The sequence below is a fragment of the Loxodonta africana genome, chromosome 8 (assembly GCF_030014295.1).
Source record: "Loxodonta africana isolate mLoxAfr1 chromosome 8, mLoxAfr1.hap2, whole genome shotgun sequence".
Taxonomy (NCBI): Eukaryota; Metazoa; Chordata; class Mammalia; order Proboscidea; family Elephantidae; genus Loxodonta; species Loxodonta africana.
In genome coordinates, this window is record NC_087349.1 from 130,542,609 (window position 1) to 130,565,305 (window position 22,697).

Genomic DNA, 22,697 nt, shown 5'->3' on the forward strand with positions numbered 1-22,697 from the left:
CAGGGAGAGCTTCACTGTGGCTGCCAACGTCAGGATGAGCATCAGCAGTCGAGGCACAAGGCCAAGCACCACCAGAGCCGGGGGACAGCTAGTGTACAAGTGTCCACAGTGTCAGGCTGCCTGCTCCAGGCAGTACTCCACCGCAGACCTGGCGGGGACAGGGATGGGGCCAGGGGACTGTCCTCACACACAGCACAGTACAGGTCTGGGAGGCCACACACCACAAGCCTGGGGCAGCCACAGCCCTCACATTAAGAGGGACCCACAAGAACCTCACCAAGTGTCAAGCATCACCCCGTTTCAGGGGTGTGACAGTTATGTGTCCACTTGACGAGGCTACGGTTCCCAGTGGTTTGGCCAAACACTAGTCTAGTCACTGTCATGGAACAGTTGTTAGCTGCGGTAAGGTCGGCCCTCACCTCGTGGTGACTCCATGCACAATGGCATCAGACGATTGTGATCTATAGTAGATCAGAAGTAGATCGTCAGGCCTTTCTTCCTAACCTGTCTTGGTCTGAAAGCTCTCCTGAAACTTGTTCACAATATCACAGCAACATGCAGGCCTTGAGGTGTGCTGACAGGAACCAAGCCCAGGTCTCCCACATGGAGGCGAGAATTCTACCACTGTACCACCAACGCCTTCCGTGAAATAGTTACCAGCTGCAGTCAAGTTGACTCCGATTCATGGCAAACCCCGTGTGTGTCAGAGTAGAAATGTGCTCCGTAGATTTTCAGTGGCTGATTTTTCAGGAGACGACCAGGCCTTTCTGAGGGGCCTCTAGACAGACTCAAACCGCCTATCTTTTGCTTAGCAGCTGAGTGCTTAACCATTTGTGCTACCCAGGGACGTGCCATGGAACAGTTACACGTGATTAAATCCGCTGGCCCTGGGTGAACAGATTACCTTCCGTAACGTAATGTTGGGATCTTGTATCTACTATAATCTAATGAAATGCAATCTCTCAATCAGTTGAGGTCATACCAATGTAAGGTGGATCTAATCCTAATCACTTGAGTTATATAAAGACCAGAATAGACACAGAGACACACATGCACTGGGGAAGACAGATGTCTTGTGAGAGTCATCTACACACCAAGAGCCAAGGAACGCCTAGGGCTGCCAACAAACCAGCAATCTCCACGGTCAAGACCGATTTAGACTTTTAGCCTCTGAAACTGTGAGAAAACAAATTTCTGTTCTTTAAAGCCACGCACTTACGGTATTTGTGCTACGGCAGCAAGACAAGGGGCAGTGGTGAGGTTGCTGGGGACAGGATGTCTGAGCACAGGAAAAGGCCTAGGGTGAAATGCAAAAGGCCAAGCCGTTTGCCCAGGGCAGAAAACCCCAAACACTTTGAGACAGGCCACCAGAAGATAATGCCCCGAAATCAAGGGTGAAAGGATGAGCAGTCTTATGCTCAAGAGTTCTAGTCCAGATGGGAAATGCCAAAACTGGCCTTAGAAGCAAAATGTGGCCTCATGGCCCCTCATCCTGTCCCTTCTTCTCTATCTGTCCCCCTCCCCTGCAGACACCAATACAGCACACTTGCTTAATGGTTTTAAAATCCTCTATGCCGATCACACCTCTTGCTCTCCTGCATGGGATCAACGCCTGCCTCTCCTGGAACCAATCCCACTGGAAAATACACGCATGCTATAAAATCTCCCTTAACCCCGTGGCCATCTCCAGTCAGTACCCAATTCCTCTGCTCTTCTTTAGGGCAAGTGTCCTTGAAAGAACTACCACGAGTCCCACCTCCACCTCCTCACCTCACACTGGCTCCTCGGCCAACTCCGGCTGGATTTCCATCACCCCCAGAGCACAGGCTGCTGGAGTCGAGGTCACCAACAGCCTCCATTCTGTCAAAGCCAACAGCCACTTTCTGTCCTCACCTCTACCCAGATGCATCTGTTCACCTGGGATGCCCTGCACACCTGACAGGTGACTGCTCCCTTCTACTTGAAAGGCTTCCTCTTAGGCTCCACACCAGCTAAGGTTCCTGGTCTTCCTTCCACCTCAAGCCACTCTCTCTTGGCCTACTTTGGGGTATATGTTCCTCCTCAACCCAACCTCTAGTACCCCAGGGCTCAAGCTTCAGACCTCTCCTCTACCCAATCCAAGATGCCCGTCTCCTACGGTCTCATCCAGTCTACACCCTCCACTGATGGTCGCCAAGACCTTCATCTCCAAGACAATCACTAACCCAGGACACCAACACCTCCCCAGAGCTGGCTGAGACACAACTCAAACTTACCTCCTGCCTCAAGACTGCACCCTCTCACTCTGCAGAATCCTTCTGCAGTTGTAAATCAGATCATACTGCACATTGCTGCTGATGTCTCATTAGGGGATTCTGTGGCGGGGGTGGGAGTGGACAGGCACACATCTGGGCCAGAGCTTCAAGCCCTCCTGGACCCCCAAGGCTAGGTTAGTGGTCCTTCTTCCAGCTTTCAATCACCTTAGCCTTCCCCACCAGGGCACTCAATGATCTACTTTATAACTGATTCATTGTGGTTCTGGGAGAGCAGGGCCATGTCAACCCTGCTCACCACCTTATTCCAGAGCCTTACGTGGGGCCTGGCAAAACATACGGGGAAACCAAGGAGTTACGAAACAGAAGACGTCCACTCACCCAGAAGACGATGTTGTAGCTGAATAGGAGGTACTTGTACCAGCAGCTGACCTCAGCGTTAGAGTATCTATAATAGTGCATCTTCTGAAAAGCAGGATCTGCAAAGAGACAAGGGAATGAGGAGATGCAGGGGCTGTTTTAAACCATTCCCCGGAGCCTGCTCCCTGAGGAAAGAGCCAAGGAGAGGCTCACACACAGACTCCAGAAATCTTGAAGTCTTTCCCCTTGTGTCCATCTAGTCCAAGCATAGGTTGACTATCAATGCCAGCTATAGGTTAGGCAAAAATCAGGTAAAGACAACTTCCTAAAAATGACTGAAAAAACAAGAGGGGGATTCTTAAAAGAATGGAGAATGTTTTCTAAGAAACAGGAATTCTGTTTGGAATCTTCCCAAATATTATCTCACAACCTGTTGATTGGGTATCGATTTCTCCACGTCACAGCTGAGGAATCTGGAGCCCCAAAAGGTTATATGCCTTGCCTAAGCCAAAAAAAAAAAAAAAAAGGAAGGACAGAGCCCAGATACTGAACCAAACCCTGAATTCCACAGTTCACATTCTTCCACTACCTGGGGAAGAGCAGCTAGGAGTTGAGAGAGCCAACTGAAGCAATGGGGGCTTGACCATCCAAAGCCACATTCAGAAAGAAGAGGCCTGAGCATCACCTAGCTGTGGCCATTAAACCAAAGTCAGAATTAAGGCTCCATACTCACTCATCTGACATTCTCTGAGAAAACCTTCCAAGCTCAGCCCTGGGCTGGATACACAGAGGGGAGGAAGGCCAAGCACTACCAACCAGTGCATTCAATTAGTGCCAACATCATTTACCTTAAAACACACACACAAGAATTTCAGGTTTCTCTAAGTAGGCAGAGAGCCGTGGTGGCTGAGTGGCTGAATTCTCGTCTTCTGTACAAGAGATCCGGGTTCAACCCCTAGATAGTACACCTCACGCAGCCATCACCCAACCGGCAGTGGAGGGCTGCATGTTGCCCTGATGTAGAACAGGTTTCGGCGGAGCCTTCAGACTAAGACGGACTAGGAAGATAAGCCTGGCAACCTACTTCCAAATATCAGCCTATGGATCACAATGATCCAATCCAGGATCACCACCTCAACGGCAGCTAGCAACAACAAAATAGATGGATAAAATTTTCACAAAATGAATTACCATGCCTGCAGAGAAGAATCTCCAAAGGCTATTTGTGTGCACAGAAAACAACAGAGAAATTAAATTCCAAGCCCTCAAACTGTCTCAAGTCCAAGAACTTTTGAATAAAGCATTTACTTGGCAAATAAGAGGCATATGTATGTCAAAACATCAACTTCTCAAAACAAAGGGAAAAACCAATCCAAACCCAGTGCTGTCGAGTCGATTCCAACTCATAGCGACCCTATAGGACAGAGTAGAACTGCCCCACAGAGTTTCCAAAGAGCGGCTGGTGGGTTCAAATTGCCGACCCTTTGGTTAGCAGCTATAGCACTTAACCACTACGCCACCAGGGTTTCTAAGCAAAGGGAAAAGGTAGAACTATTTAAAAGTGCTGAGACAGCTGTTATCAATCTGAGGGTAATTAAATATTCCAAGGATGCACAGGTATGCACATGCACACACTGAATAGGGCATTTGAGGCCAGTGTTAATCTCCTTCACTTCTGAGGCAAGATGAAAAAAACCCAAACTAAAAAATTACCAGTATAAAACAAATACAAAAATTCCCATACAATTAAAAGTAACATCAAAATAAAACAGAAAGCACAAATGATAAGTTTTCTGCAGCTGCAGAAACTATGACAAGGGTAAATTCTACAACATATGAAGGTTCATACTTAACAAAACAAGACTCTAGTTTTACACAAAGGGACAAAGGATATGGACAATATGCAGAAAAGGAAGAACAACATAGATAACATACAGGAAAATATTCAAATTTACTAGAAGTGGAAATTAAAGACAACCCAGAGGCACTAATTTGCTCTTTTTAACCAAACCACTATTACGTTGCTGGCAGGCCCACGGAACCCGGGCTAGTCCATCTGTTGTTTGGGAAAAAACAAGGCTGCAGACACTTAAAACCATAAAAGCGGTCATGCCCTTAATCCAATAAACTCATGACTAAGAATCTGCCTTAAGAAAATAAACCAATGGACAAAAGTAGAATATGCAGAGGTTATGCACTCAGCTGCCAAATGAAAGCCTGGCAGTTCGAACCCACCCTGTGGCTCCCTGGAAGAATGACTGGGTGATCTGCTCCCATAGAGGTAACAGCCTAGAAAACCCTATGGGGCAGTTCTACTGTGTCACACAGGGTCCCTATTAGTTAAAAATCAACTCAATGGCACAAAACAACAACATGAAACATGAACATTATGGCTTGCGATTATGGAACAATTTGTAAGCATGTGTTAAAGGCCCAAATGGTATATAAGAGCATGAAAATGGTTGTACGGGTGGTGGCTTAAAAGTAATTTCCAAAAGGTTTTCACAGACACACTTACTACTACCACCTTTGCATTACAAACACAAACTGATATCATCGCTGGTTGGGGTGCTGTGAGGAGTCATCACAAATAAGACTCCTCCCCTACTGCTGGACTGTACTAACCTTTAAGACTACTTTTTCCTTTATTTTTGTTAACTAAGAAATTAACACATGCTCAATTTTAAAATACTTACTTCAGAAGTGTAAAAAGTAAACAGGCAATGAGAAATCAGTAAACAATGGCTCAAACTGTTTGACCATGCACCCCTAGAGTATGGCCCCACACCCTTAGAATATGGCCCCAGATACCCTCTTAACTCAGTACTGAAGTTACTCCTGAGGTTCACCCATCAGCCAAAGATTAGACAGGTCTTACAGGGCCAACAATAACACTGGTGAGGGTCGTGCTTCATAGCTGAATCACATATATATACAAGACTAACAGGCAGACGAGTCCAAAGGCAAAGACAAGAAGGCAGGAAGAGACAGGAAAACTGGACGAATGGGAAAGTGCGTGTTGACACATCACAGGGTTGGCAACCAATGTCATAAAACAATCTATTAACCGTTTAATAAGAAACTGATTTGCTCTGTAAACTTTCACTTAAATCACAATAAAAAAAGAAGTTTGACCACAGCCCGCAATAAGAAATACATTTAAAAAATCAACCCAGTGCACACACGCTTATGTGTATATAACCAAAATGGATGAACTGAAACAGTAAATACTTCCCTTTACGACATGCCACGTGTGCTACTTTTGGTGTTGCTTGAATTTCTACCGAAATTATACTACTGTAAAACGTGTGTTGAGATACAGAGCAACCCTAGCCAGATCTTCCCTTCCCAGAGGCACTTTAAACTTCTAGCTGACTCTTTTGATGTTTATACCTCAATCACCAATGAGAAATTACTCCACATAGTATGCCTGTATTACTATTCCCTGGGTTTTCAGTTGTAGGCATTACTCTCATTTCCGCCCTGGAAGACAAGTTTTTAACTTTTTTACCTTTTTTTTACCACCTCTTCTCCCAACCAACCAGGCACTTGTAGTTTGCCATCTTTCCACTGTGTAAGTAAAGGAATTTGAAGTACCGCATATGATCTGAGATGGCCAATCTGAGGCCTGGGTGTGATTCCGTGGTCGCGGTTCCATTTTCACCCTGGAGGCAGCCATCTTCCAAGAGAGGAATGTCTGATAATGGTGCTACACTGTGATCCCTCCCAGTCACACAGACCTGTCATTGAGGCATTGTAACCAATCTAAGAGGCGTATACACTTTTAAGTCAATCGCCTTACAGAACTGGGCCCAGGGAGCTCTGCCTTAAAATGACTGACTACCAATCAAGTAATGTCTTTCAATGATCTGTTCGTAAATACCAATCAAGTCACGTGTTTCATATTCATTTTTCTCCTATAAAACATGACTGCTGAGTGGACATTTTGAAGTTCTGGATTCCACCGGACGGAGTCAAGTTTATTCCCAGCTTAAGCTATCTCTTTTCTTTCAATAAGTCTCTCAATTTTACACTAATCAAAGTACAGGTGTTTACTGTATGACATTTAGTGGTGTCATCCACAGGATTCTGAAGGGATATTATCTTCTGCATTCCCAAGAAGTCGCAGAACCATATCCTCCAATTCTCTGGGTTCGCCGGAGGTAAGCCTCTCAGATCGAAGCCTCTGCTTATTGCAAAGTTGGCTCTTTGAGAGATTTATTGGCTATCTTCTTTACACTTTCCTTTTCTGTTTGTGTCCTGAGTGTCTCACTGGGTTCATTACCAAATTAAGTTTGGTGGCGTGGTCATCTCACGGCCAGTCTATTTTACTGAACTCTCTCTTCTTTCTGGTGCACTGTAAGGTTTTTTTTTTTGTACGCATTTAGGTCTTTAATACTTGCACGTTTCTCCGTGAGATGGGGAATGCCACGTCCAAAACTGAAGCAGGACACCCTAAGGAGGAGGACTCCTGCAGATGACATGATTAAGCATTATGGCTCCGGTCCGGTCTTGTATTTAAGCCGATGGCATGCACTTACCGAGAGAAATTTAAAGGATCAATGGCCATAATTTCAGCTAACTAAATTGAACTTTCTGTGCAGCAAATTAGAGGCTAAGTGTTTATGAATAAAATTAAAGCAGGAAACTTTCAAAACAAACTAAGCAAATTAAAGAATTACAGCGTCAGAGTTCTGTAACCTCTCTGACTACCCAGCAGCAGCCCCTGTACCCTCCCTTTCCCCAAATGGTGAAGTCTCAAGTGTCAGTAGTCCAACCCCGGCCTCTCATGCCCTACTCCCTCCTTTCCCTCTGCCCCACCCCCCAGCAATTACTTCCCTGTACCCCTCTCTACTTACCTACTCCCCGGAAGCCCCCCCCTACTGAACTGCCATATTATCCCAAGGAACTTGTAGAAGTAAAACTCGTTTGTGAAATGCCTTTTAAAATTAAATATCCTGAAGAGTCTCAGAAGCCAGCACAGGTTACTTCTGCCCCTGGTCAAAAGCAGAACTTCACACTATCACGAAGGAAATTTCCTAACCCTCAGGAAGATCCTCACAAATTCACTCAAGAATTTAGAATCCTGGCTGATACCTATGAACCTGGTCCAGCAGACTTGTATAATTTAATAAATTCACTGATAGGGCCAGGTGATGCTCAAAGATGAATGGAAAAGACCTAATGGAAAACTCCCACAGATTCCCTAACCATCCGATCTAACGTTCATGGCATGGAATTAGTAGCACAGACCAGAGCTATTGTCACAAACCTTATGGAAGCTATCCCAAAGGTTTTTCCCCAAAAAATAGATTGAGCCAAGGTTCAGAGTTGTAAACAAAATAAAGATGAAAATGTTTATGATTATAGGAACCGTTTGACCAAAGTTTTTCAAGAACACTTTGGTTTAAAGCTAGAAGTGTCTGGATCCCATATTGCTTTCAATTCCCTTTTTTCCATGGCTTCCAACCAGAGCTTGCGGAGTTAGTAAAATGCCATAAATTTGGTTGGGAAAATGAAAACACTTCACCGTTGGCCATTCTCGCCTATAAGCTGCCTCAAACTCTTAAACAGCAGATTACGAAAGCTGAACAGAGAGCTAAAGCTAAACAAAATCAACTTATGGTCCTGCAAATACGGCAGTTGCAAACCCTGCCTCAGAATTTCTATACGTAGAACAGGTCCACCTGACATATGGCTAAGACAGGGCCCAGTAACTTCCTCCTCCTTTGTTACTACTGTAAGAAACTTGGACATTTTAAAAAGAAATGCTTAAAACTAAAAAATAAACTGAGCAGCCTAACATTAGATACACCCTGAAAGCAGATAAAATGAAGCAGCTCCAGGGACAAATCAGGGGCTTTTTCTATGGTACCATTGAACTCTCAGGGAGATACTACTATTTGAATAAACACAGAGCCATGTAAATTTTTAATTGACCTAGGTGCTACCTTATCATCGATAAAGCCCACAAATTTACAACAGCCCTTGCCCTGGAGTAATAAAACATCAAGAGTCATGGGGGTTACTAATCAAGAACAGATTTTAACCCATCCCCAGCCTGTTTCTGTCTCTCTAGGTCCTACAGAGGACATGCACTCATTATACTCAGCTTAGATACTCCAGTAGATTAGGAAGAGATCTGTTATCCAAATGGAATTGTCAATAAAATTTTAAGAAACAGGAGAAATGCTATTAGATTTACCTGAAGCCCATCAACAGACTCTACGATAGAAAACACTTTAGGTAAAGAGGCCTATTGCTATTTACAAGCACTGAGCTTACCACTACAAGAAAGTCATTCTCCTAGTGTATCCAATTCTATGGAATGTCTTTCTTCTGTACCTGAAAGCTTTTGGGCCACTACTTCTGATGTTGGTCAGGTCCTATTGGCTGAGCCAATTAGAATTCAAGTAGATACCTCTAAACTCTTACCTAAAATTTTTCAATATCCCTTAAAATGAGAAGCTAAGGAATGACTTTTTCCCATAATTCAAGACTTTTCGGCTAAAGACTTAATAATCCCTTGCACCAGTCCTTGCAATGCTCCAGTTTCCCCTGTTAAGAAACCCAATGATCAGGGCTGGAGATTTGTAAGAGACTTTCATGCTATTAATCATCTAGTAATTCCAAGATTCCCCACAGTTCCTAATCTTCACCTGCTCCTCTCTAAAGTGCTCCCTGAAGTGACTCACTTTATAGCAGTCGATCTTTGCAGTGCTTTTTTTAGTATTCCAGTCCATCTGGACAGTCAATATTTGTTTGCCTTCACTTGGGGGAACTAACAGTTTACCTGGACTGTCATGCCCCAAGATTCCACCAAGTCCCTCACCTATTTTTCTCAGATTTTACGTGCAGACTTATAGGCTTTACAGTTCACCAATTAAAAGATTCCCTCAAACCTCGATGGAAAGGACCTTATTTAGTTCTTCTCACTAAACTACAAGGAGGTAAGGCTTGGATTCATTTATCCCAGCCGAAGACTCCTGAATAGACTGTTGATCCTCATGAAGGTTTGAAATTAAAATTCAAATGTCGACAGGAAGAAAAGCAGATGACAGCCGGACAGACTGCTTTCCCAAGATCTTCAGACCTGACCTGAAATCGCCTATGCAGCCTGCAGTAAAAGTTGGGCTGGATGCCTTTTCTTTATCATTTGTTTAATTTTATATCTTCATATTATTAGCTATCATGCATGATTGTGGAATTATATCCTGGTAGTTTTGGTGATTATGCCAATTGGTATCTGTGAAATAAGTTGGTTAAATGAGGGCTTTAATTCTTTTGAATTTTTCTTAGTTACTGGCATCAAATTTTTAGTTGTGGATATTTCAATGATTTTAATGATCTAACTTATCTGTAGTGCTACCTTCTGACCATTATACTCAATTTTTGCTTACTTTATAACTTGCCATTGCTTTTGAAATAGTTTTTTGTTATAAACTTGAACTTTTAAGATGGAAAAGATTTAGCTGTAGAGGTACTAAGAGATTTTTTTTCCAGTTTTCCTAATTCTTTGTATTGTCACTGAACTCCAACTGTGGGGTATTATTCCTTGTTTTAATATTTTGTTCTTTCTCTGAAACCCCCCCCCAAAATTTTTAACACCAATTTTAGAGAATAGTTTGTCATCAGTTATTGGTAGCAAAGTGGTTAAGTGCTCTATGGCTGCTAACCAAGAGGTCAGCAGTTCGAATCCCCAGGCGTGCCTTGGAAACTCTTTGGGGCAGTTCTTCTCTGGCCTGTAGGGTCGCTATGAGCCGGAATTGACTGGACAGCAGTTGCTGTCAATTTCAACTTACGGTGACGCTATGGGGCAGAGTGGAGCTGTCCTGTAGTGTTTCCAGGGAGTGCCTGGTGGATTTGAGCTGCTGACCTTTTGGTTGGCAGCTACAGCCCTTGATCACTGCACCACCAGGGCTCTTTGTATGCTACAACCTTTGTTTACTTCTTTTGAGTTGCATTTCTCCAGTATGACACCCTTCCTAAACTTACTACCGTTCATCACAAAGCACAGCTACCATTAATTCCTAGAATGAGAATGCCTTTGTTAAACTCGTTCAGGTAGTTGTACGATGCACAAATCTGATTGAATGCTGGATCTGTCATCCTTTACCCAAAACTCTACATGAGAACTCAGATCCATTAGCTCCTCCCATTCTGAATTATGGCTTTGTTCCCCCATCTTCAATTTTAACATCACTTCCAGGTGAGCCATACATGTAAGACTGTGATATCCTCCTGAGGTATTAACTCAATCTCAAGTCCCATGTTTCAACCTGACCAGCTCAGAGTTACAGTGTTCCAAAACACCCTTGATTTCCCCTGCAGATTGTAAAAATGAGCCCTTGATTTCATATAATGCCCCCAGCCGCTTCCCCCACCCTACTCCAGATATTTGAACATGGCATTTTCAGGAAATTCAACAGTATATCTACAAGGGAAAAGTCTTTTTGTGTCCAAATATGGAATGGGCTGAGGTTAGAGTGACTGTCTGTTTGTAACAACTCCTTGACAGAGAATTGGCTTGAGCAGATGAATCAAACCATCCCTATCCCACGTAAAGACGTTAGGACTGGCATAATATGTGCCCCGTGCGCATATGTATTCTTATGTGGAGGATCAAGATACCGCACCTTTGATGGCCTGAATCCAAATAATGAGTTCTATACCTTGGCTTTATCCTGTATGGATAGCTGGAATAACAGGTCAATGTACCTTAAGCCATATGGGAATCCCTTTAGACATCCATTCTTATGAGAGTTTACACTGGACTCATCACTGGAAACTATTAGAAAGGAGAAGAGGCAGTCAAGAGATGAGCAAGGGAGAAATGGAAGGAACCCCTTAAAGGAACTGCCTGGTTTATAGTTTTTTGAGGATATTCCTCCCTTGGTACAGAGTGGGAGATTTAGAACATGCCCTCTGTAACATCTCCAGAGCCATGGAAGGAATAGCAAATGATGTTGTCAATGCTATGACTGCCCAAGAGAAATCAATGAACTCACTTCCCAAGTACTTATGGATCATTAAATTGCCCTAGATTTTCTGTTAGCCCAACAAGGAGGAGTTCTTGTTGCACCTGGATTAGTACCTTTGGAGAGGCAGATGGAACAAGATATTAAACAAATTCGCCAGAAGGCTACTTGGCTCCATATACCCCACCCTCAGAGCCCCCCCTCCTTTTTTTTTTAAGATTTTTCAGCTGGCTACCCTCAGGCACTGGATCATGGATTAAGTCTATATTGTCAACTAGATTAATAATACTCATTGTCATTGCAATAATTGTAGAGGCTGTTAAATGTATGAAACTTTTGACAAGTGTCATCACCCAAAAGACCCATCTAATGCCCATGAAAAGAATAATGTACATTGACAGTACTTATATTTCAGACAGACTCGAATCCACTCCTTGAATAAGCCATCAGGTTGTCAGGTTATTCCTCTAACGTGGCCTGCCCTGCACTAACCTTTAAATAATAAAACCATAAAAGCAAGAGGCTAAAGCTATGGCATGGTGAAGACATCAAACAGTGCTCAGCTACCCTTTTTACAATGTTCTGCTGCTATTTATAGTTCCAATCCCTGGTTGGTGCCCCTGCAAGAAGCAGCAGAAAATCAAATGATGTGTTGCATTTGGACAAACCTGCTGCAAAAGATTCTCTTGAGATGTTTAAAAAAAAAAATTATGTGAATATGTGTGTGTGTGTGTACCATCAGGAATGTCACGCTTAGGACTGTGGTGCTCTTGACACAGACTATGATATTTTCAGTTGCCTCATATGCATGTAACTGTTGGACAGTGAATAAGGAAGAACAAAGAATTGACACCATTGTATTAAGGTGCCAGCAAAGAATACTGAATGTGCATGGACTGCCAGAAGAGTGGACAAATCTGTCTTGAAAGAAGTACCAGGTAGGAGTTCGTTCTGTTGTGTATGGAGTTACTATGAGTCGGAGCCAACTTGATGGCACCTAACAATAATAACTTCCCCACATGCATAGTACACAAGGTCTTACAGATGTGTAAGTAAGCAGCCATCCAGGATAAACATGCTCAAAGTCCATGCAGAAGAAAGCCTTCTTTCAGAATAGTGGTTGGTGAACTGATCAAAGAATTTCTTTCAAACTCTTTGATCAAAAGGAGGGAATGTGTAAGGGAATTAAAGAAAATTTTAATATGACATGATCTGAAACGGCCAATTTGAGGACTGGCTGCGATTCCCTGTTTACGGTTCTGTTTTTACCCTGGAGGCAGCCATCTGTTGTACCAAGAGAGGAATGTCTGGTAATGGTGATGTAACTATACTGCAATCACTCCCTGTCACGTATCCATGTGACTGTTGCATTGTAACTCACCTAAGAGATGTATACCCTTTTAAGCCAATCGCCTTACAGAACGGGGCACAGGAAGCCCTGCCTTAAAATGATCAACTACCAATCGAGTAATGCCTTTCAACGATCTAAGCCCATGATTACTAATCAAGTAATGTCTTTCAGTGATCTAAGTTTGCAAGTACCCATCAAGTAATGTGTTTCATATTCATTATTCTCCTATAAAATGTCACTGCTGAGTGTCCATTCTGAATTTCTGTATTCCACTGCATGGAGTTCTGTTTATTCCCAGCTCAAGCTGTCTCTTTTCTTTCAGTAAGTCTCTCAATCTTACACTAATCAGAGTACAGATGTTTATGACACTACTCATTGCCTTTATAGTTATGCTATAAAGCTAGGCTAGACTAATCTTCAGATTTTACATTATTAGGACCACATGTGCCACTCAGAGTGAGCCACGTAAACCAAGGTTACTTTTATTTTTCTATTGTTTATTTCTCTAAAAAAAAAAGCAATTTCTTGTTTTCTCTGGAGTTAGTTTTATTTGTCTGTTTGCTTAATTTCCTATGAGCTTATCAATATTAAGCCCCAATATTGACACCAGCTATGTAAATCTTCTCTCAGTAAGTTCCTTCACATCAGATATTTTCTTTCGTCTTCCAGAAGAAATCAATCCTGGAGCCATCTGAGCTGTCTCAATCTGGACAGGTGTGCCTAGGATCTCTCCTTACCACTATCCCAGGAATTCCCTTTGCCTTTTTTGGAACACAGACTACAAGAGATTCCATCTTTCCTCACCTTTGTGGAGAAATCCTGCAGTACAGAAGGTAGGTTTTCAGATACTGTATGTCTGAAAACATCTTAATTCCACCCTCACTCTGGAATGAAAAGTTTGACTGTGTAGAATTCTTGGTTGGGAATTGATTTCATTGAGAATGATGAAGACATTGCTCCACCATCTTCTATGTTCTGGCAAGGTGAGAAGCCTGAAACCACCCCAATTCCTGCTCTTTGTACTGGACTTGTTTCTTTTCTGTAAACTTTAGCATCTTCCCTTTCTCCCAGGATAGTGAAATTTCAGAGTACTGGTCTAGGTCTTTCTTAATATCCACATGGTTGAATATTCATTGGGCATTTCCATATGGAAACCAACATCCTTGTGTCTAGGAAAATTTTTCTTGATGATTTCCCACCTTCATTTCTTTCTGATCTCTATTTCTGCAACTCCTGTTAGTAAATGTAGACATCTTACAAAAAAACCAGCTGCCATCAAGCCAACTTCATTTCATGGTGACGTCACATGTATCAGAGTAAAACTGTGTTTCACAGAGTTTTCAATGTCTAAGTTTTTAGAAGTAGAGGGCAGGTTTTTCTCCTAAGGATCCTCTCTCTGGATGGACTCAAACCACCAACCTTTCGGTCAACAGCCAAGTGCTTAACCATTTGCACCACCCAGGGACTTGTGGAAACCCTGACTGACCCCTCTAATTTTCTTACCTTCTCTGCCCTATTATTCGTCTCTTCATCTTTTTGTTGTATTATCTGGAAGGCTTCCTCAACTTTATCTTCTAATACTTCTAATGATATTTTCACCTCTGCTCTTATTTATTATTATTATTTTCAAAATGTTCCTTTTTTAATAGTATCCTGTTCTTAGTTCATGGATACAGTATTTGTCTTATCTATGTGTGGAAATATTTAATTTTTTCAAATGTTATTCTTCTGAATAGACTTGTTTCTTTCAAGTTGTTTTTCTATTTGTTTTGCTTTCATGTTAGAAACTTTCTTCAGATATCTGGTAATCCTTGGTCATCTGCTCATGATTAAGCATGAATGACTAAAGAATTAACTGAAAGCTCTGAATCCCTGGGTAAGCTTCACAATGGTGAGCTTCTGTCTAGGGTGACCTGGCTGGGCCATTTCACAGGAAATCCCTGTTATCTGTGCCTTTATTTACTTTCTTTTAGGCTAGTCAGATTTTCTAGGGAGGTCCCTTTTTATCTCCTGCGTAGAAGGCACAGGCCTAGCTGCCAGTGATATAGGAGGAAAATGGGGGGAGAATAGGCAATGCAAGTGGGCTCAATATTTACCCACAACCCCAAACCTACTGGGCTTTAGGAGCCAGGGGGGTCTCCCTGTTAATCTGCTGAGAGGAGAGACTTCTGTACCTCAGGGCTGCCACAGGGAAAGGAGCAGACACAGGATGGATGTGGGTCAGAGATGGGTGGGGTAGGGTGGGAGGGTTCAGCAGGAGAAATGCAGAGCCTGTGATGGAGGTCACCTTACCCAGAGATTTTCAAAATTACTATTTTTATTATTTTTTTAAGGTACAGGAGTCTTTGTTCAGAGAAACTTGGACCCAGAAACCCAGGGTGGAGGAGGGCAGAGTGGGTCACCTTTCTCTTCAGGTGGCTGGGGGAGGGACTGTGGGGGGAGGGACAGCTCCCTGGGGTGCACACCCGAAAATGATGGGCCTGGTGGGACGCCGAACTCCACAGAACATCAGAATCACTTGAGAAACTTTTCTAAAACTACAAGACCAGTTCCACAGGATTGTGGTGGGCCTGGAAATGCATAGTTTTAAAAGCTGCCCTTCGTGGGCCAAATGTGAAACAACTGAACATGAAAATAAATAATGCTAATGGATTGTAACCCATTAAATAAAATAAAAATCCATGAGTCCATTTAATGGATATAAATAAATGAGTAAACAAATGTGGGAGCAGGGAATGCCCTTCTTTACAGCAGGACACCAAGCGAGAAGTGTGGAAGGACTTAGGGAACTAGAAAATCACTAGTTTGCAACCATCACAGAAATAAGTGATTCTGGCAAGAACCAGCATGAGTCCTAAAATTAGTGGGTGAAAGGCTGATGAGAAGCAGCATATGTACACGGTCTTAAAGTGTCTCCCCATGGGATTCTTGTTAATTATGAAGAACATATGAGTAACTCAGCAGACACCAAGCAGGTAGCACCTTAATCAAGTGACCATCATCATTGTTTACGTACAAGGTCGATGTCCCAGTCATGAAATCAAACGAGCATCACGCCAAGGAGGACAGATCACTTCCGTGGGATTCCTGTCAAAAATGCATAACCTGACTCTAACCACGAGGAAAGAGCAAACAATCCGTTGCCTTAAGAGTCAATTCTGACTCATAGCGCCCCTGTAAGACTGAGCAGAACTGCCTCATAGGGTTTCCAAGGCTGTAATCTCTAAGGGTACAGACTGCCACATCTTTCTCCCACGGAGCTGCTGGTGGGTTCAAACCACCAACCTTTCAGTTAGCAGCTGAGCTCCTAAACACTGCACCACCAGAGCTCCTTATATTAAGGTAGATTCTACAAAATGACTGGCCTCAAGTCAAAACATAGTTTGTGAACATTTTCCTTAAGAAACAAACAAACAAACAAAATGAGCAAACATTCAAGCAACAAACAAACCTTGGGCCCAAACCAGGATTTCAAACCTGGTTCAAAGCCCTGGCCCAAAAAGACCCTCAAAATGAGCGGCACCAAATAAGGCAGGGCCTGGTCACCCACAGCCATATTGCTGACTCTCAAAACACAGGGTGATTACGCTGACTGAGATAGGCCAGACATTGTATGATCCCACTTACATGAAATACCTAGAACTGGCAAAGTCAGAGACAAGTTTACCAGTGATTACCAGAGTTGGGGAGGCAGGGGGGAGGGGTAGGATGGGGGAGATAGGTAGTCATTGCTGAAGGATACGAGTTTCTGTTCGGGCTGATGAAAAAATTTTTTTGTTTTTTAAATAGTTTTTTTGTGTTTTCAGTGAAGGTTTACACAGCCGTTCAGGTTCCCATTCAAAAATTTCTACTCAAGTTGTTCAGTGGCATTGGTAACATTCTTCACATGGTGAACGTTCTACATTCTCATTATTTCCACTCTGGTTGTTCCGTTTGCATTATATAGTTTCCCTGCCCCTGACATTCTCATCTTTAACGTGACGGTTGATTGTTTGGTCTCATATAGGTAATTTTTTAAAGGAGCCCAGTACTTAGGTGCGATAGTCATTATTTTCTGAGTCAATATGTTACTCTGCTACAAGGTAACCTCAGGGGTTAGTTTAGGTCCAAGGTTTGAAGAGTATCTCAGGGCAATAGTCTCCAGGAGTTCTCCAGTCTCAACCAGTCCAGTAAGTCTGAATTCTTTGTTTTTGTTTTTTTAAGAAATCTGTGGTTCTGTTCCACATTTTTCTCACAGTCTATCAGGGGCTGATTAAAAAAAAAAATTGAAAGTAGATAGCGGTGATAGTCATACAACACAGTGAGTTTAACTACTGTCACTGAATTGTACACTTAAAATTGTTAAATGGCAAATTTAACATTACATACATTTTACCAGGTGCTGAGGGAAAAGCTGCCTTCCCACAAGAGGATGGGCCCACGCTGCTGCAGTACATGGCATCCCACACCCTGACCATCACATAGGCCTGCTTTTGAAAACCTAAGTCCACATGAGATGCCTATACATGGTACCTAGGTAAACACACAGAAAAGCATCATCCTCAGCCAGCAGCACACGGAAAGTGGAAAAGCCTGGCCCACCTTACAGTGACACCGCAGATATGAACAAGACCCTAGGAGGTCAGATCCAGGGAGGACTGGGCTGCGCTGTGTGCACTCTGAAGGCTGAAGATGATGGTATGCACTCAGGCAGCGAGTCCCCCAGGGGAAAGGCTCTGCTGTGGGTGTGGGATAGGGAAGAAACAGGGACTGAGCCCTTAGGCAAGGAGCTCTGCAACTTGCAACTTACTTACAATGCCTGTGTGTTTGGCTAATGACAAAAAACCCCCACCCTGGAATGTGTGATAAGGAAAAAACAAACAATGTACTCCCTTGTAAGATGTTTTTTCAGAAGGACTGGCTCAAAATGGTCCCTGCAGCATGCCTACACATCTGCAAGGTGACCGATGGATGACTTCTGCCCAAGACAGTAATTGAACCCGCACCACAGGAGGGACTGCACAGGTGCAACACCCCATAATAAGTGCTGCCAACCTTCCCAGAAGCCTTTGTCACAGACTCCATCTTACTGGCAGAGTGCACACACAGGTAAGGAACTAAATAGTCACATCGAACTGAACTGCTTATACCAAAAAAAGCATTATCTGAAATCCTAGCTGCTGATTTGCTATTACCCCACTTCCTTTTCTTAGCGAATAATAAAAGCTTGAGACAAAGACTTGTGCAAGGGAGTAGTAGCCTGCTAGAGTGCTATACACTGGGCTGCTGCCCCACTGTGCAGTGCTTTCATTTTCTAATAAAGGTTTTCCTTTCAAAAGTCAGCCAAGTCTCCGTAAGTAATTCTTTTCTTGTGGGTAAGACAATGACTCACTTTTTGAGGTCCGTGGTTCTCAGACTGTAACATCTCTGGCGACTCTGGTGGGATTCTTCAACAACGCCTGAGACCACAGCCCAGGGGGACAACGGAAGGGCCATCTCACCAAAGGGACAGGCAAACAGCCACCAGAGTGTTTGACTCCTAGCCTTCTCCATAGGTGAATGACAACTCTGACTTCCATACAGTTTGGGGCCTGAGGAAGGCTTTTGTCTTTCCTTTTTACTTCTCTTCTCTTTCCTTTCCACTCCTATCTTGGGCGCTAGACCCTCTTCAGGATTTCGAATCTGGTAAGTCCAAGATGCAGGTGTGGTAGTGTCAGACCTGTTTTGGTTTATCAGTTTGGGGGCCAGGCCTAAACACCCACTTTGGTTAAGTCCTAGGGAAAAGTCCCGTAACTCCTAGGCACTGGACTGTCCTCAGCCTGGAGGGCAGAATTTGTTCTGTTGAGTCCTAGGGAAAAGTCCCGTAACCCCTAGGTGCTGGACTGTCCTCAGCCTGGAGGGCAGAATTTGTTCTGTTGAGTCCTAGGGAAAAGTCCCGTAACTCCTAGGTGCTGGACTGTCCTCAGCCTGGAGGGCAGAATTTGTTCTGTTAAGTTCTAGGGAAAAGTCCCGTAACTCCTAGGTGCTGGACTGTCCTCAGCCTGGAGGACAGAATCTGGAATTTCTGGTCAGCTGGCAGTACACTCCTGATGGGAACTACAGCCCATCCCTTCTCTCCTTTTTCTTTTCCTCTCAAGTTGGCATTTTGCCCAGCCACTTGTTTTAGAGTTTGGGCAGGCACATGAGTGTGTAGCAGCTGTCGTTTTTGTGTCTGGATGTTGTCTGTCTCTGGTTAGTACACCCTGGTTCTGGGGAGTGAATGCAGACATCTATCTTTCTGTTTAGATTGGGAGATTGAAGCCCCATCTGGTATTGGGGATAACAGGTATCTGGAGGATCGAAGTGGAGATTGAGATATTCCTAGCAATTCACTAAGATCACCCTCGTTCCCCCTTTCCCTTTCTGACTTGTCTGGTCCGAGCACTCTCTGTTCGTCTTACGTGTGACTGGGCTTGTGTGGGAGGTTGAGACTGCAAGATTATCTCAGTCGCCTGTCTGTGTCTTATGTGTAATTTATGTGTGATACACAGAGATTAATTGATGAAAAGAAATTCAGGTTAAATTAGAACATACTTACAGAGACTCCTGAGAATTTATCATTTGGGCTGTTTACCAAGCAACTCGTCATCCTTTGCTCTAGGTGGTTTAAAGAAAAAAGATAATTTTGTCTTAAAGCAAAAGTAACAATTCTAGAACAGTAGAAGGGTAATTAGCTATCTTTTTACCTTTCAAAAACGTCTGTCTGACTAAAGTTTAATGGTTCTCTCATTAAAATACGATTCCTGAGTTGGAAACCAAGCCACATGGCTTTAGGGAAAAAGAAAAAGCTAAGGTTTTTATTTTAGGACCTTTGATTAAATAACTAAAGTATTGTTTCTTGGTAAACTTATGATAAACTTCTGACAAGTCTGAAAGCCACAAAAATTTTTTATAAAGAAAGAGTGCTAAAAAGGTTTATTTAACTTGATATAAATTACATGGGACATGTTGTTAAAATTAAGAGAAGTGCCTGATTCTCTTTGAGTTAAAATTTATATGTTAATATTTTCTTTTGTCTTTGCCTAAGATTAGGCAGCAAATGCATAATATTATATCCTAATTTTAATATTTTTTTAGTGCTAACTTGGTTGAAACTTTTTTTTTTTTAATCTAGCACCATCAAAGCCAAGGGATTAATTGAAGAATTCGCATCATTTACCTATCAAGTTATTTTTATTACTATTCGGGTATTTAGAGACTTGATAATCTTGGTGTATTAGCATATCCTGACTATATGGTATTATGTCTCAAGATTATTATGTGTTACACCTGAAGTTTTTTAAAAATATAGTTAGTGGTTATATTTAGAAATATTTTTATCTAAAGCTTTTTAACTGATTTTATTTGGCCTTTACACTATGCTTGTAATTAATTGCTATCAGGTCTTTCACTATTAAGAGTTATGTTTATAAATTAACCATGGCCATATTAAGTTTTGTCATCTACAGGTAATTTTTTTTCTTTGCTGAGTTTCTGAAAACGTTTGACCAGAATATCTCAACTTTTAAAAAAAGATAGACTATGCTGGACCTACGACAGGGACTGCGACTGGACTCAATCAGGATTTCCAGAGCTCTTAATACGGATGCTGGTGGTTTTGCAGACTGCAGCTGATCCAGAATCACTTGGAACAGAAATTAACTACACAAGACTGAGTCAACGAAACGACACTGTGGGTTTCATGTGAGAACACTGCCGATGTTTTAGTCTTTCTTTCTGGAAATATGAAATGTTTTAAGGTCCTACTTTCTAGATATTAAAAAACCATTTCCTCTTTTCTCCTAAATTATCTAACTAGTGGGTTTAGATATTTTAACTCTTGAATTAAAAGTTCCTGTTGACAAACTTAACAAAGTTAGAAATATCACCAGAAAGTGTCTGAAATTTGAGCTATGATTTTACAAGTTAGACCAACATTAGGTTTCCTATCCTCTCAAGGACAGTCTGTCCCTCAATAGATTAATGTTGCTGTATTTATATTAATATACAACCTAAAGTCTGAGAGAATATAGTTGCTGCTGAAGCACGTGAAAAACACTTACTGATGCTGTTTATGCATAAACAAACACCTCATGAGATTTATTTCCTTGGTTCAAAGACCTCAGGGTCATGGTTACATTGGTTATTTCAGACAATTGGCCTAATATTATTGTTAGTGTTTCTGTTCTACCTCCTGATTTGCTATATGGCCCTGAGATCTTAGAAACCAAATAGTGGCCAATTACTATTTATTGAGCTCTTTTTTGATCAAAGATTCTATAACAAGATCATGATTCAAAAGAGGGAACCATGAGAGAGTTGTACATAATTCTGCTAGAATCCAAATTTCTGGTTTTCACAGAGGCTGGGGCAACCTACATAGACCATCAACTTTGGGTGTCCTTTTGAACCTTAAGCTTTGAGAAAAAACTGATTTCTGAAGCCACTTTGAGTCAAACAACTGTCCAGATAAACTAGCAAGATCATTTTTGCTCTGGGCATTGTGCTTTTTTTTTTAAAGGATTCAGTCTGTTTTGAGAAACTGACTCCAAAGATTAGATGGAGAGTTATGTTTAGGGTAAATCAGTAATCATTTAATCAGTCTTCAAGACAATGTTGTATGAAGTACCTGTCTAATGTTTGTAATCAAACTCTCACCCTCTTGCTATACAGAAAATTATGCAACTTAACTAAGGTTCTCAGAAGAGATTGATCTCATGGGTCAGACTCCATGTTGTCTTAGACTCCACTTCTGCTTCTGAGAAGGTGACCCATGACTCTTAATAGGTAAACCAAAGAGGCGCAGCTTGCCCTCAGGGAGGACACTTAGTATGTTTTAGACAGATTAACTAGAAGACCTCCAACAGGAGAAGTCCATCCTGTACTATCTTGCTAATCATGAATTCTCTAATGAAAACTCAGTTGTCACATGTAAGTTTTTCTATATTTTCTGTTTTCTGTAAACAAACTTTGTGTGTTCCTTCTAGATATGTTCTTATGTGATATATCCACCTATACTAGTTTAAATGATCCCTTTGTGACTAATAGTAAATTTACGGGGACAATTTCTTTAGATTCCCGATAAATGTGTGGACAATAAACTTTGAAAGCTTTAGGATTATCTTTAAATATCCATAGTAAATATTGGAAGGATAATGTAAAATTTGTTACCCACTGTTTTTTTTTTTTTTTTTGTAAAACAAGAGTCAGAAGAAAGGCCATTTAGTTCAACACTCAAGGTATGGTTGTTAACTTTAATTCTTTATGGTATATTTGAATTGGAAAAATCTTTAAGAAACTTATCAATCACTATGGGACTAGAGACACAATCTGGGTTCCTGTGCCATTTTCAGTCTCAAACTTAAACCAGTGCAAAGAAAAGTTAGGGAGTGTATCAGAACAGCCTGAGAGGTTTACGGATGAGTTCATGAAACTCAGCTTAAATTTTAATTTGACCTGGGGAGATGTGATGGTCATTTTAACTCACCGCTGTAGTACAGATGAGAAGACTAGGATCCCTGCTAAGGCGAGAGAATAGGCAAACGATGCTAACCACCCACAACCAACACATGGTATTTCCAGACTGGGAGGGGAAGCAGTCCCCAATGCAGAGCCAAATTGGGGTTACAATGGGAATGGTAAAGAAAGAGCCAGACATTTAGTTACATATGTCATAAGAGGGACTCAGAAGAGTATAGCCAAGCCTGTTAATTATGATAGGGTGAAAAAATCACCCAGACGGCAGAGGAGAACCCAGCG

General features: G+C 42.2%; 1 protein-coding gene and 1 long non-coding RNA gene across 2 annotated transcripts in view; one reads left to right on the plus strand and one right to left on the minus strand.

The window, feature by feature from the left end:
* Nucleotides 1–22,697, minus strand: part of TSPAN14 (tetraspanin 14) — an 82,455-nt gene that overhangs the window by 36,412 nt on the left and 23,346 nt on the right. The window contains exon 2 of the mRNA XM_064290322.1: nt 2,634–2,731. Within this exon, the coding sequence (XP_064146392.1) occupies nt 2,634–2,714 (81 nt within the window). The 5' untranslated portion in view covers nt 2,715–2,731. The remainder of the gene's footprint in view (nt 1–2,633; nt 2,732–22,697) is intronic.
* LOC135232274 (uncharacterized) lies at nt 17,308–22,141 on the plus strand. Its single transcript, XR_010322802.1, has 2 exons — nt 17,308–18,475; nt 20,474–22,141. It is a non-coding gene; the product is annotated as an uncharacterized LOC135232274 (long non-coding RNA).